Here is a 14,987-nt window from a genome sequence, read left to right as displayed (position 1 = left end):
TGCTTAGGATTCCCAGCTGAAGGATGTCCACACATGGAAGCAGCCTTCATGTGAGCCTCACTTTGGTGGAGCAGGAGATGCTTAGCGCTCATCGCTACACTGCTTTCCATGCTGCATGCTTGGACGCTGGTGGTGTTTTTTTGTTTTTAGTCAGCCCTCCTGCCATATTTACACCCCCACCACATGTGAACATAATTCCCTATTTCCTGGCATCCCCTCCAACATAACACCGATATTCCTTGTTTATTTGATTTAATCTGACTGGTGTTAAATCCCATCTCCAAATTAATTTATAATAATTTTCTTTTATTCTTATAGACAACATTTTCAGCGTAAGATTCTCCCATATTTCCCCCCAGCTTTGACTATCTATCTGCCCTGTTGTCTCCTTTTCCCACACCTCTTTTAATTTGTCTTCTTGATCCTCCATTTCTACTAATATTTTATAAATTTCACAGGTAGACAGCCCTCCTGCCAAACAATACCATAAAATGCAACTCATAGCTCGTTCACAAAATGGCAGTGGACAGGGACTACCTAGCCATCTCCAGTCCAAAGGCCACACAGAACATAACAGGCTATATTCAGCCAGGGCCCATTGAAATTAATGAACCTAAGTTACACATGGGGGACGCGGGTGGCGCTGTGGGGGACGCGGGTGGCGCTGTGGGTAAAACCTCAGCGCCTAGGACTTGCCGATCGCATGGTCGGCGGTTCGAATCCCCGCGGCGGGGTGAGCTCCCGTCGTTCGGTCCCAGCTCCTGCCCACCTAGCAGTTCAAAAGCACCCTTAAGTGCAAGTAGATAAATAGGTACCGCTTTATAGCGGGAAGGTAAACGGCGTTCCGTGTGCTGCGCTGGTGCAGGCTCGCCAGAGTAGCGATGTCACACTGGCCACGTGACCCGGAAGTGTCTGCGGACAACGCTGGCTCCCGGCCTATAGAGTGAGATGAGCGCACAACCCTAGAGTCTGTCAAGACTGGCCCGTACGGGCAGGGGTACCTTTACCTTTACCTTTAAGTTAGACACGGCTGCTGACTTCAGCAGTTCTACTCTTGAGTAACAATTGTATTGATTACTACCCTATGTTTTCTTAAAAACTGAAGTCCAAAAGACAACAAGCGGGGGCATGCGAACTTATCTCAGTCCCATAAACAAGGCGACTACGACTTACCACTGAGTGTGCCACAGATGCAGCAGATCTTGAGATGCTGTTCGCAATGGGTGCAGCGTGGTGGACACTTGAACTTCCCTAAGGAAAGGTGGGATACAAAATACTTTAAATAAACTTCAGATGTGCATCTGATTTACCCTGACGTGATTAAACTATGGAAGGATTTTTCAGTACCAGCTCTCCTCTTACCACACCCTCCGGTTGTTTTCCCTTCTCAAGAGTTTTATTGTATGTTTTATGTTGTGCATTGCCTCGGGCAGCTTTTAAGAAGGGGGGTGGTTATCACATAAATGAAATTGTTTTTAACAAATAGTCTTGTTCCACCCCGAGCATGGTCCGTGAGGACGGGTTTCAAGGAAATGCAACTCTTGTATCCTTGTATCAGCTTCTTCATCATAGCCCAGCCCTTTAAGTCTAAGATTTCTCTGATTCCTCTGGAATTCAGCTGAGTGGAGGTTAACTGGGCAGATTGCTTTGCAGCTGCATCAAGGGTTAATGCTGGGGTTGTGTCCCTGCCCCTTAGCGTCCACCGGGAAGCTGATTGGCGAATGCTCTGGCTTCTTGCCCTCCTGGACTTTGGCTAGGAGCAGAACTCTTGTCCGCTCTGTGCAGCAGAAGCCAAGCAGGGTAAAGAGTCCTAGACCCAGCAGAGACTAGCTGCTGCTTCTGCCGCTGGAGTCTGCCAAGTTTATCAACAGCTGCATCTGGTGAGAAGGTAAGGAGGACAATGGGTGGGCGGGCTGGTATTGCACTCCACCTAAGTCCCAGGAACTTAACGGAACAAACCTGAACCATCTTCTGCATGCCTGCAACCCTGTGGATGGCAAGGTGTGCCACTGATCAGTCCATCTTGCAGCTGAGGAAGCTGGGAGGTGGGTGTCTAACGGGAAGAGCTGAAATCCGAGTGTGGTCTTGACACCTGAATAAACTTACTGTCTGCTTCAGCGCAAGTAGCAGCTGCTCTCTTCTTGAGGGAGCTGAAGTCACACGTGCAAGACGGGAGTGGAGTTAGGAATTCAGGCTCCTAAGCTCCAACTCTGGAAGAGAAGACCCAGTTCCGGAATATCTTAAAAGCTTGCTCTTTGAAATCTTGAGTTTTGTGTTGGCTTCAGCCACTGTGGCTGTGCCAATGCACAGATGCCCATCTCCTCTGCATCTGGTGGGCTCTCACCACTGGGTTTGAGAAGTGGTATACACATGGCATTAGCTGCATTCCACATCTATGCTGCTGTTTGTTCTGAAATAATTGTGGTTTGATGCATCTACCGCCAAACTAGCTTTGATCCAAATTGAGGGAGAGAAAGATCAGCCTAGCTGCATTTTAAGCCAGTAACATGTACAAGCCTCTCTGCCTTTAACTGGACCCGAGATCTTTCACCCCGAGCCCAATTTGTACAATTTTCTTCCTCCCCTGGGGATGTCTTCACACTTGCCTTGGAACAAAGAGCCACTGGCATCCAAGTTCTGCATCCTTTCTCTTTGAAATGGCGTCGGATCACAGCCCAAGGTTTATGCAGAAGACCTGGGTGGGTGTAGATGGGGCACCATAAAGTGTGATCTCTGCGCTAGAAGTACTGCAGGAGTGAATGTGCTTATATTTAAATTACATTTAAAATAAAGACCAATAAGCAATACTATCATTTGCCACAACTGCTAGGACAAAGGGAAGAAATCTTAACTCACCATCCCTTATTTGGCCTGTCTGAGTGAATAGCAGACAGATGCATATGAATTGTTTTTGAGCACACGAGTCCTCCCCTGACCTTTATGTGCTAGATGAAAATATAGAGCTGCATCATATGGTATGTAATGCGGGCCTCACAGTCCTTGACCCTGAACGGGACCAGGCCACTTACAAAACTGGGTTATGAAAGCTCCCCTGATCCTTGCATTCTGGAGCAAGGGGGAAATCCTCTAGTACCCAGCCACTGGAGGCTCAAATGTATGGACTGAGCTTCCGTGTGAGAGAAAGTCAGGCATTGAATTCCCCTAGAATTGAACTGGCATTAAGGTACCGCTGTCTCATCCATGTCAGGTAGCAGATGTCAAATAGGTGTTTGTTGCTGGATTAGTTCAGATTTGGATTCGAGGCCGAACATAGTGCCTGCTGACAGAGATTTCCCAAAGGATACGGCACACTTGCATTTGTGGCTGTTGATTTTGTTTCACGATCCCAAACGAAGTCTGACAGCTAGGATGCCTTGCTTTGCTTCCCCATCTACTACCTGGGAGTTGGGGGGAGCAAATGACAAGCTACTTTTGCAAACTCACAGCCTTGCACTCTTCATGAATTAGTCCAGAGTAGCTTTCTTTCAGCAACTTAAAAAGCAGAGACATCACCTTGCCAACAAAGGTCTGTATAGTTAAAGCTATGGTTTTCCCAGTAGTGATGTATGTAAGTGAGAGCTGGACCATAAAAAAGGCTGATCGCCGAAGAATGGATGCTTTTGAATTATGGTGTTGGAGGAGACTCTTGAGAGTCCTATGGACTGCTAGAAGATCAAACCGATCCATTCTGAAGGAAATCAGCCCTGAGTGCTCACTGGAAGGACAGATCGTGAAGCTGAGGCTCCAGTACTTTGGCCACCTCATGAGAAGAGAAGACTCCCTGGAAAAGACCCTGATGTTGGGAAAGATGGAGGGCACAAACAAGGAGAAGGGGACGACAGAGGATGAGATGGTTGGATAGTGTTCTCGAAGTTACCAGCATGAGTTGGACTAAACTGCGGGAGGCAGTGGAAGACAGAAGTGCCTGGCGTGCTTTGGTCCATGGGGTCACGAAGAGTTGGACACGACTAAACAACAACAACAAGCTTTCTTTGCTGACAAGTTTCCAAGCACAGCTTAGAACTCCCTCTTTACCCACAAGTATGCATGTAAAGAATGGCAGGGTCCTGTTGTTGCTTTTACCACATGACATGTAAAGTATGAGGCCAAATGTGCACACACATTCTGTGGTTTAGTAATTGCTGGAAAGAATAGTTTGGGTGATTTTTATTTTAGTATTATAAATCAGTTGCTGGTGATGATGCGGCAGTTGGTGATATCCACAGAGGAATTCATTTCATACCTATCACGAGTTTACCACAAAGCTGGGTCCAGCCAGCCTCACACAGTTGGGTTTTTGAAGCAACTTCAGAGTGCCTAGTGGTGAACTTGGCTGACATGGAAACACACACAAACTCCTCACAACACCCCTGTGAGGTAGATAAGGGTTGGGGAGTGTTACTAGCCCAAAGGCACCCAGTGAATTTCATGGCTGAAAAGGTATTTACACCTGGGACACTCGAGTCCTAGCTGGTGACTCTAATCCAGGCATAGGCAAACTCGGCCCTCCAGATCTTTTTGAGACTACAATTCCCATCATCCCTGACCACTGGTCCTGTTAGCTAGGGATTGTGGGAGTTATAGTCCCAAAACATCTGGAGGGCCGAGTTTGCCTATGCCTGCTCTATTCGCTACGTCATGTTAATATTACCTAAGCAGGGATATTATTGGACTTCCACTCCCATCAGCTCCAGCCAGGGATGACTGGACTTGTAGTCTAGCAACAACTGTATAGGCCCCTGGCTTAAAGTATATTAATATTATATTGCAACGAGTCTGTATTAATTGGCCCGTTTTAAAACTTAAGAGGTTTTTGCTCTGTGCCTCAAATCAGTGGCGTAGCGTGGGTTGTCAGCACCTGGGGCAAGGCAAGTAATTTGCGCCCCCTAACCCGTAGATTTGCGCCCCCTAACCCATGGATTTGCGCCCCCTAACCTGTGGATTTGCCCTAACCCCAGATGTTGCGCCCGGTGCGGCCGGCCCCCCCTGCACCCCCCACGCTACGCCACTGCCTCAAATATATCTGCATAAAAGAGTACAACCCTACGTTATGCCTATGTTTGTCCAAAGAACTAAGACACGAAGTTGGAAATCTGCTGCTGCTGTTGTTATCCCATCTAATCTCAGTCACACCCAGGCTTGTGGCCTAGTTTAGGGCAGGTCGCCATGGCAATCGCTAGAGCAGGAAGGATGTAGAGGAATGTGTGGCGTAAAATGTGTGTATGAGCCCCTGCTTAGAGCTGTGGGAACAACCAGGGCTGATAACCTGGTACTGTTTTATTGCTCTTGGACTTCACTGCCAAATTCTCCCGCTAGATGCAATAGCTCTGGAGAGAGTTTGCTTGCATCTACCTCAGAGAGTCAAGTGGTCATATATAGACAAGGACAAGGCTGACTCCTCATGAGAGCACTGCAAGTCACAGGCTTTGATCACAGCCCTGGAAGATTCCCAATCCTTGGCTCCCCTGAGACTTGTAGCTTCTCCATCTCTGTGTTGAGCAGAGTTCGTCCAGATGCTATAACTTATCATGTCCACAGGAAACCTAAGACTACATGCACAATGAGTGCAACTGAATGTCACACGAATACAACCAATCCATCAGCATAAGCATTTCTGCTTGCCACACAGAATGGTCTTCCCTCGACCCTCCAGACCAGTTCAGAGCTAAACCACGTGGGAAACTGCTGTCAAATATAAATAACAAGCTTAAAGCTAGTTAATGCATGGAGGGGTGAAGATCACAGAGTTGTATTCCTAGACCTGGTTAGGTCACGTTCCCTCATCTCCATTTAGGAGGAAGTGTTATTAGATCTCCCTTCCTCCCACATTATGTTCCCAAGCCACCAAGGATGCCTCAGTACCAGTTATTTGTTGTTGTTTTTAAAAAATAAAATACTAGCCACATGAGGGTGGAAAATGTAGCATTACGTTTAGTTTGGCCCTTACTGTGCTGGTTCGTTTACGATTACCTCTTTGGAAGAGCCTAAAATGGGTTAAAATATGTTGAGGATTAATTAAAGCATTTGTTTGTTTCCTCCTCATCTCTTCCTATTACCTCAAAATATATAAAGGACAATCTATTTTATGTATTTCTTACTGGCCCTTCACCATAAGGTCCAAGAATGGGTTATGTAACAACATTACTGTATATACCTGTATAAAAACAGATAAACAGTGACATTTTTAAAAACAAGTTAAACCATTACAAAATGATATAAATTCAGCCAAAGAGGTGGACCTCACAAAACAAAATAACTTAGCTGCCAAAGGCCAGGGTTGAGAATCTCCCAAGAGTGACTGATTAACAGCAGAGTAGAACAATATCAACAGACAGCTTCATTCTAGATTCAGAAGCCTACTGATTCTCAGGGATTGGGAATCTGCTGCCCTCCAGTACAGCCAATGATCTAGGACAGGGTTTCCCAATCATGGGCCTCCAGCTGTTGGACTACAACTCCCATCATCCAGTGGTCAGGGATGATGGGAACTGTAGTCCAAAAAAACAACAACAACCCACAACTGGAAACCCTGGTGTAGGATAATAGGAGATGTAGTCCAGGAACACACTAGGTTTCCCACTAGAGCCTGGCCTATGTGATTAGGACAGATGGATCTTCCTTGTTGACCTGAAAACAAAAAGCAGAATTCAGCACTTACTTGTGCTCAGCCCGCCTTGCCCATTTTCCCTTACCCTGCAGGTCTTCGTCGAGACTCTACTATGTTGTGTTGCTATGCGCTGCTCTTCAGTATCCTCTGGATTGTGGTCTGGTTCTTGCGCGACCGGCAGACATTGAGCTCCTACAAGGACAAGTATGTCTTCATCACAGGCTGCGACACGGGTTTCGGGAACATGCTGGCCAAGCGCCTGGACAAGAAGGGCTTTCAGGTGCTGGCAGGTTGCCTAACCCAGAAGGGGGCTGATAACCTGCAGCGGTCCAGCTCGCCAAACCTGCGCACCATCCTGCTGGACGTCACCAACTCCGAGAGCATCTCTAAAGCCGTGCAGTGGGTGAAAGGTGAAGTGGGAGAAAAAGGTGAGTCTCTCGCCCCGGTAGAGATCCGGGGGGTGGGGGGCAGTGGGGTGAGTCAGGTCTGAGTGTGTGTTGTGCTTCTACAGAAAACAAGGAGAAAAGTCAAAGTTCTGGACGCTGAAGTCAACTTTCTAAAACTGCAGCTTTCAACCAATGCAGTTCTAGCTGGGACAAGAAAAGCTCTTGAAAAGAGCAGGGATTTGACTGCTTTACTCAAAAATCACAGGGCAGCTTACCTGGCTGTACACCAGTGTGCTTAAGGATTAAGACAGCAGCACAACTGCTAGTATAATTGCTGCTTTGCTGCTGTTGCTGAACTTAAGCTGCTGCCTTATGCCTGACCATTGATCCAGATAGCCCAATACTGTCAACACTGGCTGGCAGTGGCTTTTCATTGTTTCAGACAGGAGTATTTTCCCAGTCTCCTAGAGACTGAAACTAGGTTGTTCTGCATGCACGACATGTGCTCATTAACGCTCGAGTTGCAGCTTCTTATTACTAGCTTTAATTTGCAGTGTGGTGTACTCATTATATTGCGATTCCAACATAGGTCACAATTATACCCATTTTACAGGTAGGGAAGCGAGATAGAATAATGTATACTGTCATACCTTGGAAGTCAAATGGAATCCGTACCAAAAATCTGTTCGACTTCCAAAACATTTGAAAACCAAAGCGCGGCTTCTGAGCCGCGAAAGCCTCATCGGACATTCGGTTTCCAAAAATTGTTCGGAAACCAGAAGAGTCACTTCCGGGTTTCGATCGTTCGGGAGCTGATTTGTTCGGGAGCCAAGGCATTCGAGATCCAAGGTACGACTGTACTCTTAAACCCAGATCTCTAAGCTTTGGCTACAAGATGTTGGTAACAACTCAGCATTTTATCCCCCATAATAAACCTTTGCATACAAAACATCTGAGGCTTAATCTTTGGTATCACCCATTAAAAAGGGGTAGTAAGGCTGAATTTCCACCTGAAATTTTGGGAGAGACGCTAGCAAGCACGGTACACCGTACTAGGTCATTTGAGACAACAGTCTGACTCATTATAAGGCAACTTTGCATAGCATCTTTTTCCCCCCACAGTGAAAAACAGGATGCTATAAAGCCAAGGTGTGATCTGTCTCTTTTCCCCCTCCCCAATAATTCTCCCTCTCCAGGGCTCTTTGGCCTGGTGAACAACGCAGGTGTGGCCAACCCCATTGGCCCCACAGAATGGATGGGCGTGGAGGATTACCGCAAGGTCATGTCTGTCAACACCTTTGGGGTCATCGAGGTATCTCTGGCCTTCCTACCTTTGCTCAAACGGGCACGTGGCCGAGTGGTCAACACCTCCAGCGTCTTGGGTCGCCTCTCAGCCAATGGCGGTGGCTACTGTGTTTCCAAATACACTGTTGAGGCCTTCTCCGACAGCCTCAGGTAGGAGAACAGGTAGGGCTTTGCTTGTGCTCACCCCATAGCCACTGTCAGGTTTCCCACATCCAGTTTCCCACATCCGATTCTCATGGTCCTTTGCTCCCTTATATTCTCTTCCATCCCTTTTCCTCCTGTTTATCTCATTTTCTCACATTCTCTCTCTCTCTTTTATATTTATATCTCACTTTTCCTCCAGGGAGCTCAAGCTCATGTACAGTGGTACCTCAGGTTAAGTACTTAATTCGTTCCGGAGGTCCGTACTTAACCTGAAGCACCACTTTAGCTAATGGGGCCTCCTGCTGCTGCCGCACCGCCGGAGCATGCTTTCTGTTCTCATCCTGAAGCAAAGTTCTTAACCTGAAGCACTACTGGGTTAGTGGAGTCTGTAACCTGAAGTGTATGTAACCTGAAGAGTATGTAACCCGAGGTACCACTGTAAATGATTCTCCTGTGTTCCCATTTTACCCTTGCCACAACACTGCAAGGTTGGTTAGGCTGAGAGACCAAGGTTACCCAATGACCTTCAGGGCTGAGGGAGGGGAATTTGAACCCTGGCTTCCCAGGTCCCCTTTCCTGACACCCTAACAACTGTGTGACACTGATTCTACATTGCCCTCCATGGTAAGCCTACTTTATTCCAGTAGGCATCCTCTCGCAGGGCCGGCCCACTCATGAGGCAACGTGAGGCAGTTGCTTCAGGTGGCAGAGCCGGGTCCAGGGAGCATGCGGCTAATCTGTACTACTGCTTGCCACCTTCTCCATGCCCTTGCCTCCCGCCACCACAGCACAGTGGCGGGGGGTGGGGGGTTTGGGGGTGCAGCAGCACAGGTATGGCAGGGGAGGAAACGGCAGAGGAGGAAACAGCAGAGGAGAGTGGGCCTGGATCTGAGCAGAAGGAGTGGCCATAGGGATTGTTGCCTCAAGCAACAACACGTCCTGGGCTAGCCCAGCCCCCTCTTCTTTAATATGGGGTGGACTTTGGTCTTTCAGATTTCAGCAGTGCCCTGTGCCTGGCCAAAAAATTGGCACCCGCACCACTTGCCTTCTGTTCTGCTCAATTCTGTGGCACCCTATACACCTAGAAGTTTGCAGACTTAGCCAGAATACTGCAGTTGACTTGCCGATCATAAGGTTGGAGGTTTGATCCCCTTGAGGGGGTGAGCTCCCGTTGCTCTGTTCCAGCTCCTGCCAACCTAGCAGATCGAAAGCATACCAGTGCAAGTAGGTTAATAGGTACCAATGCGGCGGGAAGGTAAACGGTGTTTCCATGCACTCTGGCTTCCGTCACTGTGTCCTGTTGCACCACAAGCGGTTTAGTCATGCTGGCCATATGACCTGGAGAGCTGTCTGTGGACAAACGCTGGCTCCCTTGGACTGAAAGCGAGATGAGCGCCACAACCCCATAGTTGCCTTTGACTGGACTTAACCGTCCAGGGGTCCTTTACCTTTTTACTGCAGTTGGAAGCAGTGTTCAGGTGGAAATAGGCAAAGAAAGAAAAAGGTCCAGGAAAATCTGGATGTGTGGCAACCCATGTCGGCAGTGTCAAAACAAAAACCTTTTTTAAAAAAACAAAAAAAACACCTCAACAACTTTTGACAATTCCTTCAGCCTCAAGCTCCTTTTATAGCTGAATTTTGCCAGCAGCCGGACTGGGAGGGGAGAAACACCTTAGATCAACTGCTCCTCCTGCTGGTGGGAAAGGAGTAGTATTTGCCTTTGGAAGGATAATGCCTAGTTCTGATGTGTTGTAGCTCATTCGGAGCCATGGATTTAGCATCACATCTGAACGCAGTCAGTGTCCCACATCTAGAAAGGATGGGTTGTAGCCAACTAAGTGTTACTCAGAGTAGACCGCTTGAAATTAATGGGCTTAAATTAGTGGTTTTCAACAGGTCTACTATGAGAGTGACTAATGTTGGGTGCAACCCCATGGATTTCACACTTCTGCAATTGGGAAATGCATCAGTCCATTTGGTGCCTGTCCTCAGCATAAATTCCAGACCTCCACACTTCGAAAATAGATGCTGAGACAAAGCCCAATCTCAAGCTATGCCTTTTCAGATCTCGTTCTACGCACTCTGCAGCTTCAACCTAGGGGAAGCCAATTCAGTCTCTTCCCATCCTGCAGTTCAGCGAGTCTCAGCATGGCACTCCCATCCAAACAGGTGGAAGCGATCTTCTGTTCTGGTTGCCAATTAATTAGTGTATCAATTCTCTGCATCACCACCCTGGGCTAAACCAGAACCTAACAGGAGAGCACGAGTGAAATCACATAACAGGTGGCAGTATACAGTATACATTAAATCAGATTTTTTTAAAAAGCGGATCTTTAGATATGGAAGGGTGCAAGAGACTTCTTCATCGCCTTTTCCATCTTGTGTTCCCATGCCACAGCTGCTACAATTGCCAGGAAGGAGAAGGTTCACTGATAATGGCTTTTACCCAGGTTTTCATCCAGGTTCTAGCAGTGCAATCACGCTAGGGCTCCGAATTATTTTAAGCTGCGACGTAAAGTAATATAGGAAAAAGGAATTGTTTTGATGACAAAGGTCAAGTGTGGCATCACAGAGGGGCAGATTTCCCACAACAGGAAGCTGCTTGGGTGTTGAGCTTCCCTCTTTGTGCTGGCCGAACATTGGAGTTGCCAAGTTTTTTTTTTTTTTGCTGGCAGCAATTCTGTACTTTTAGCCACTGCACAATAATAGGTTCAGCAGTTGCATTTCCCCCATAATGGAAATAAAGAGCTCTAAGCTTATTTTATGCAAAAAGTAAAGGTAGAAGCCCAGCCAGTAAAAAAAGGTGGAAGACATATGTACACAGACACATGTTCACGGTCACTTGATGTAGGCTGAGTTTACCCTTACTGTTGCAATCAAATTTATTCAACCCCTCTCCATTGCAAATCAGGTTTATTGTCAGAATTGACAGACTTTCAGCTGTTTGCAATGAGCAAATCAAACAAAAAGCAATGGAAATAGCTCTACACAAAGGATGCTTCAAGCAGTTCCCCCAAATTCAGCTGAAATTGCAACATACTGGCGTCTCCAGTCTCGCTATTATTCAACCCCTTCATGGCAAGCTCATGGAGTGTGTTCCTAATCCTTGCAATGGTGAGTATGGAATATGAAACTCCTCTTTTTTCCTCTTTTTTAGGAGGGATATGTACCATTTTGGGGTAAAGGTCTCTATTGTGGAGCCGGGCTTCTTCAAGACGGCTGTGACCAACCTTGAATCAATAGAAGCCTCCTTAAGGCAACTCTGGGACCGACTGAGCCCCGAGACTCGGCAGAGCTACGGTGAAGACTTCTTTCCAAACTGTGAGTACCAGTGCAGCCACTGACTGCTGGAGGGAAAGCAAGGTTAGATCTTGTTTCTGAAATACAGGGCCGTTAGCTGTACAAAAGAACAGAACAGGCACAGAGCAGCAAGAAGTTAATTCAAGCCCTAGCACAAGAATGACTAACCTAAGTTTCCAGACCCAAAATGATCAAGGGTCTGGAAACTAAGCCTTATGAGGAACGCTTGAAGGAGCTGGGTATGCTTAGCCTAGAAAAGAGGAGACAGAGGGGAGATAGAGTAGCCATCTTCAAATGCCTAAAGAGCTGTCACACGGAAGAGGGAGAATGATTGTGTTCTCCTGCTCTGGAGGGTAGGACTTGAACCAATGGCTTCAAGTTACAAGAAAGGAGATTCGGAAAACCTTTCTGACAGTTAAGAGCTGTTTGGCAGTGGAACAGACTCCAATGAGAGGTGGTGGACTCTCCTTCCTTGGAGGTTTTTAAGCAGAGACTGGATGGCCATCTGTCATGGATGCTTTAGCTGAGATTCCTGCATTAAAGAGGGTTGAACTAGATGACCTTGGGTCCCTTCCAATTCTAAGATTCTATGATTCTAACCTGTGGCCCTCTTGATGCTGCTGAACTACACCTCCCATAGACCCAGACCATCAGCCATGCCGGCCAGGACTAATGGAGGATGGAGTCCAACAACACATGGAAGGCCAGTTTTCCTATCCATACTATTTCTCCCCTATACCTCATTAAAGGTAAAGGGTCCAGTCGTGGCCGACTCTGGGGTTGCTGCGCTCATCTCGCTTTACTGGCCAAGGGAGCCGGCGTACAGCTTCTGGGTCATGTGGCCAGCATGACTAAGCCGCTTCTGGCAAACCAGAGCAGCACATGGAAACGCCGTTTACCTTCCCGCCGGAGCGGTACCTATTTATCTACTTGCACTTCGTGCTTTCCAACTGCTAGGTTGGCAGGAGCAGGGACTGAGCAACGGGAGCTCACCCCGTCACGGGGATTCGAACCGCCGACCTTCTGATTGGCAAGTCCTAGGCTCTGTGGTTTAACCCACAGCACCACCCACGTCCCTATACACCCCATTACTTGCAGCAAATTCCAACCCTGTTTCAGCTTCTTCTTTTTAACCATCACTTTTATCTTTCATCTGTCAGCTCCTAAGCAGCACAATCCTGCAATGGTTTCTCCATGGTTCAAGTATGTGCTTTAGTTCCTTGGTAGAGGATCCCAACACGAGCTAGCGCTGGATCCCTAAACCCCCATTACAACTTGCTAGGACGGCTGGCGCTTGCAGAGTTCCCTTCCTCCATCCTTCCTTTGGTGGTAATGTCTTGGCATGCACAACTTCTCATATGAGGTGGGTGGGAAGGAAGAGACATACTCTAAGCTCAAGCTAATCTTTCACCTTCTAAGACTGGAGCTGGGCAGCTCGGCTCAGGCATGAAGACATCTGCCAGTTTCATAATGGGGCTTATAAAAGGATCAAATCCTTGGTGTACACTTATTTAGAGGCATGGGATTAGGGGAAAATCAACTGCTACAGAAGAGAGGTGACTGCATTTTTTATTTCCTCACTACGTTCATATAACACCTCCCGCCACCCACACACAACTAAGGAGCTGAAGGTTCTTCCATCTCCATGTTATCCTCACAACAACCCCATGAAGTAGGTTAGGCCAAGAGACAGTGACTGGTCACCCAGTGAGCTTCCTGGCAGAGTGTGGTTTCGAACTCTGGTCTCCCAGGTCACAGCCCAACACTTTTAACCGTTATACCACACTGTGCCTCTGTTCACAATTTTAAGTTCAGATAAGAAGAGGTCATGTCCCCTGGGCAAAACCAACACGTGGTGCAATCCGAGATGTGTTTCGTAATGCATGCAGAGCCTGTTACTAGTTCCTCTGAGTTTAACCATGTTCCGAAAGCCATCAAAGTACTCTGGAGCCATAGGGTTACATACACTCAAAAAAAAAAAAAAAAAAAAAGGATTGTGCAGATGTGCCTTCCAACATAGATGCAAATTTTAAAAAATGCCAAGCATGTGCATCAAAGTTCTGATTTCAATCTGAAGTACTAGGTCCAAGACCAGGGAAACCAGGAACCAGGTGTGAGGAGGAGGAAGAGGGTAGATAGTAATTAGGATGGATGCACTGGGCAGGCAAAGGTAGGCAGGCAGTTCGTAAAATGGTCCCTCTTTTTGTTTTTGATGACTGCAATTATACTTGCCTCTCAACAGACCTGAAAGTCCAGAAGTTCATCATGAACATCATCTGCGACCCAGACCTCAGCAAAGTGACCAACTGCATGGAGCATGCCCTTCAGGCCAAATACCCTCGCACCCGCTATAGCGCTGGCTGGGATGCCAAGTTTGTGTGGCTGCCAGTCTCTTATCTACCTGCCTTCATGGTGGACATTGTTTTGGCTACCATCCTACCCAAGCCAGCCCATCGGGCCCGCTAGACTCCCCGAATCTCACACCTCGCCTCTCTCCAGGACCAAGCCTGTGGACCAGCTGTCAATCAGACAGACCACATTCCTTCGCAAGAACTATGGAGAAATAAAAGTGTCATTGTCAGTAGGAAAAAACTGTTTGCCCAGCCTGCTTGCTCCTCTTCCGCAGATCAAAGGGTGTTATGGAAACTTTCAACAGTACTCCAAAAAAGCATGATTATTGTAGATCATGGTGTTTCTAAGCCAGGCACCAACCATATAGAAGGGAACAATAATCCAGACTGGGAGCACGATTAGGGAGAAACCACACTTGCAGCTTTCATTGTGAGCTGGTCAACCAGTGCAGAATTAGAAGCAGAGGATATTGCAGCAGCTGAACTGTCTAGGGAAGTGGTTTTTTAAAGGTTTCTAAAGCAACGTTTTGCAAGAGATGCTCCCGACAGTTTGGCATTGAATCCTCGAAGGTTGAGGATCAAGAGCACGCTTATACAGGGCAGTTGCTGAGGGTGGTGGGCTTTTACATCAGTCCACAAAATTCATGGCACTTTCATGAGTTAACACTTTACAGGGCAATAGTTGAAGAGTACGGAAGCTGATTCAGGGAAGCTCAAACTCTTTTTTCTCTTCCAACCCCCCCCCCCCAAACTTCCAAAGGACCTCAGGAATTAACCAGACTATATAGCTTGAAAGTTAACTGTTTCAGCCACGTGAGACACCAGGTGGCAACCTGGGGCGGCCCAGGGCTGTTTAAATGCATGCGGGTAGTTGAAATCGCCCACAAGAAATGC

At 47.3% G+C, this 14,987-nt stretch overlaps 1 protein-coding gene across 1 annotated transcript; it reads left to right on the top strand.

Annotated features, from left to right (window-relative positions):
- Positions 1–1,743: 1,743 nt before the first annotated feature.
- On the top strand, positions 1,744–14,334 carry RDH5 (retinol dehydrogenase 5). Its single transcript, XM_077923982.1, has 5 exons — positions 1,744–1,888; positions 6,700–7,035; positions 8,190–8,448; positions 11,600–11,763; positions 13,985–14,334. The coding sequence occupies exons 2-5, from the start codon at positions 6,720–6,722 to the stop codon at positions 14,206–14,208; spliced, it is 963 nt and encodes a 320-aa protein (XP_077780108.1). The 5' UTR covers positions 1,744–1,888; positions 6,700–6,719; the 3' UTR covers positions 14,209–14,334.
- The last annotated feature ends 653 nt before the right edge of the window (positions 14,335–14,987 follow it).

The sequence above is a fragment of the Podarcis muralis genome, chromosome 2 (genome assembly GCF_964188315.1).
Source record: "Podarcis muralis chromosome 2, rPodMur119.hap1.1, whole genome shotgun sequence".
NCBI lineage: Eukaryota > Metazoa > Chordata > Lepidosauria > Squamata > Lacertidae > Podarcis > Podarcis muralis.
This window is presented reverse-complemented; position numbering and strand designations above follow the sequence as displayed.

Coding starts and splice junctions, on each gene's coding strand:
- RDH5 (XM_077923982.1), top strand. CDS start 6,720: ATGTTGTGTTGCTATGCGCTGCTCTTCAGTATCCTCTGGATTGTGGTC. Junction 7,036..8,189: donor AGGTGAAGTGGGAGAAAAAG/GTGAGTCTCTCG, acceptor CTCCCTCTCCAG/GGCTCTTTGGCCTGGTGAAC. Junction 8,449..11,599: donor GCCTTCTCCGACAGCCTCAG/GTAGGAGAACAG, acceptor CCTCTTTTTTAG/GAGGGATATGTACCATTTTG.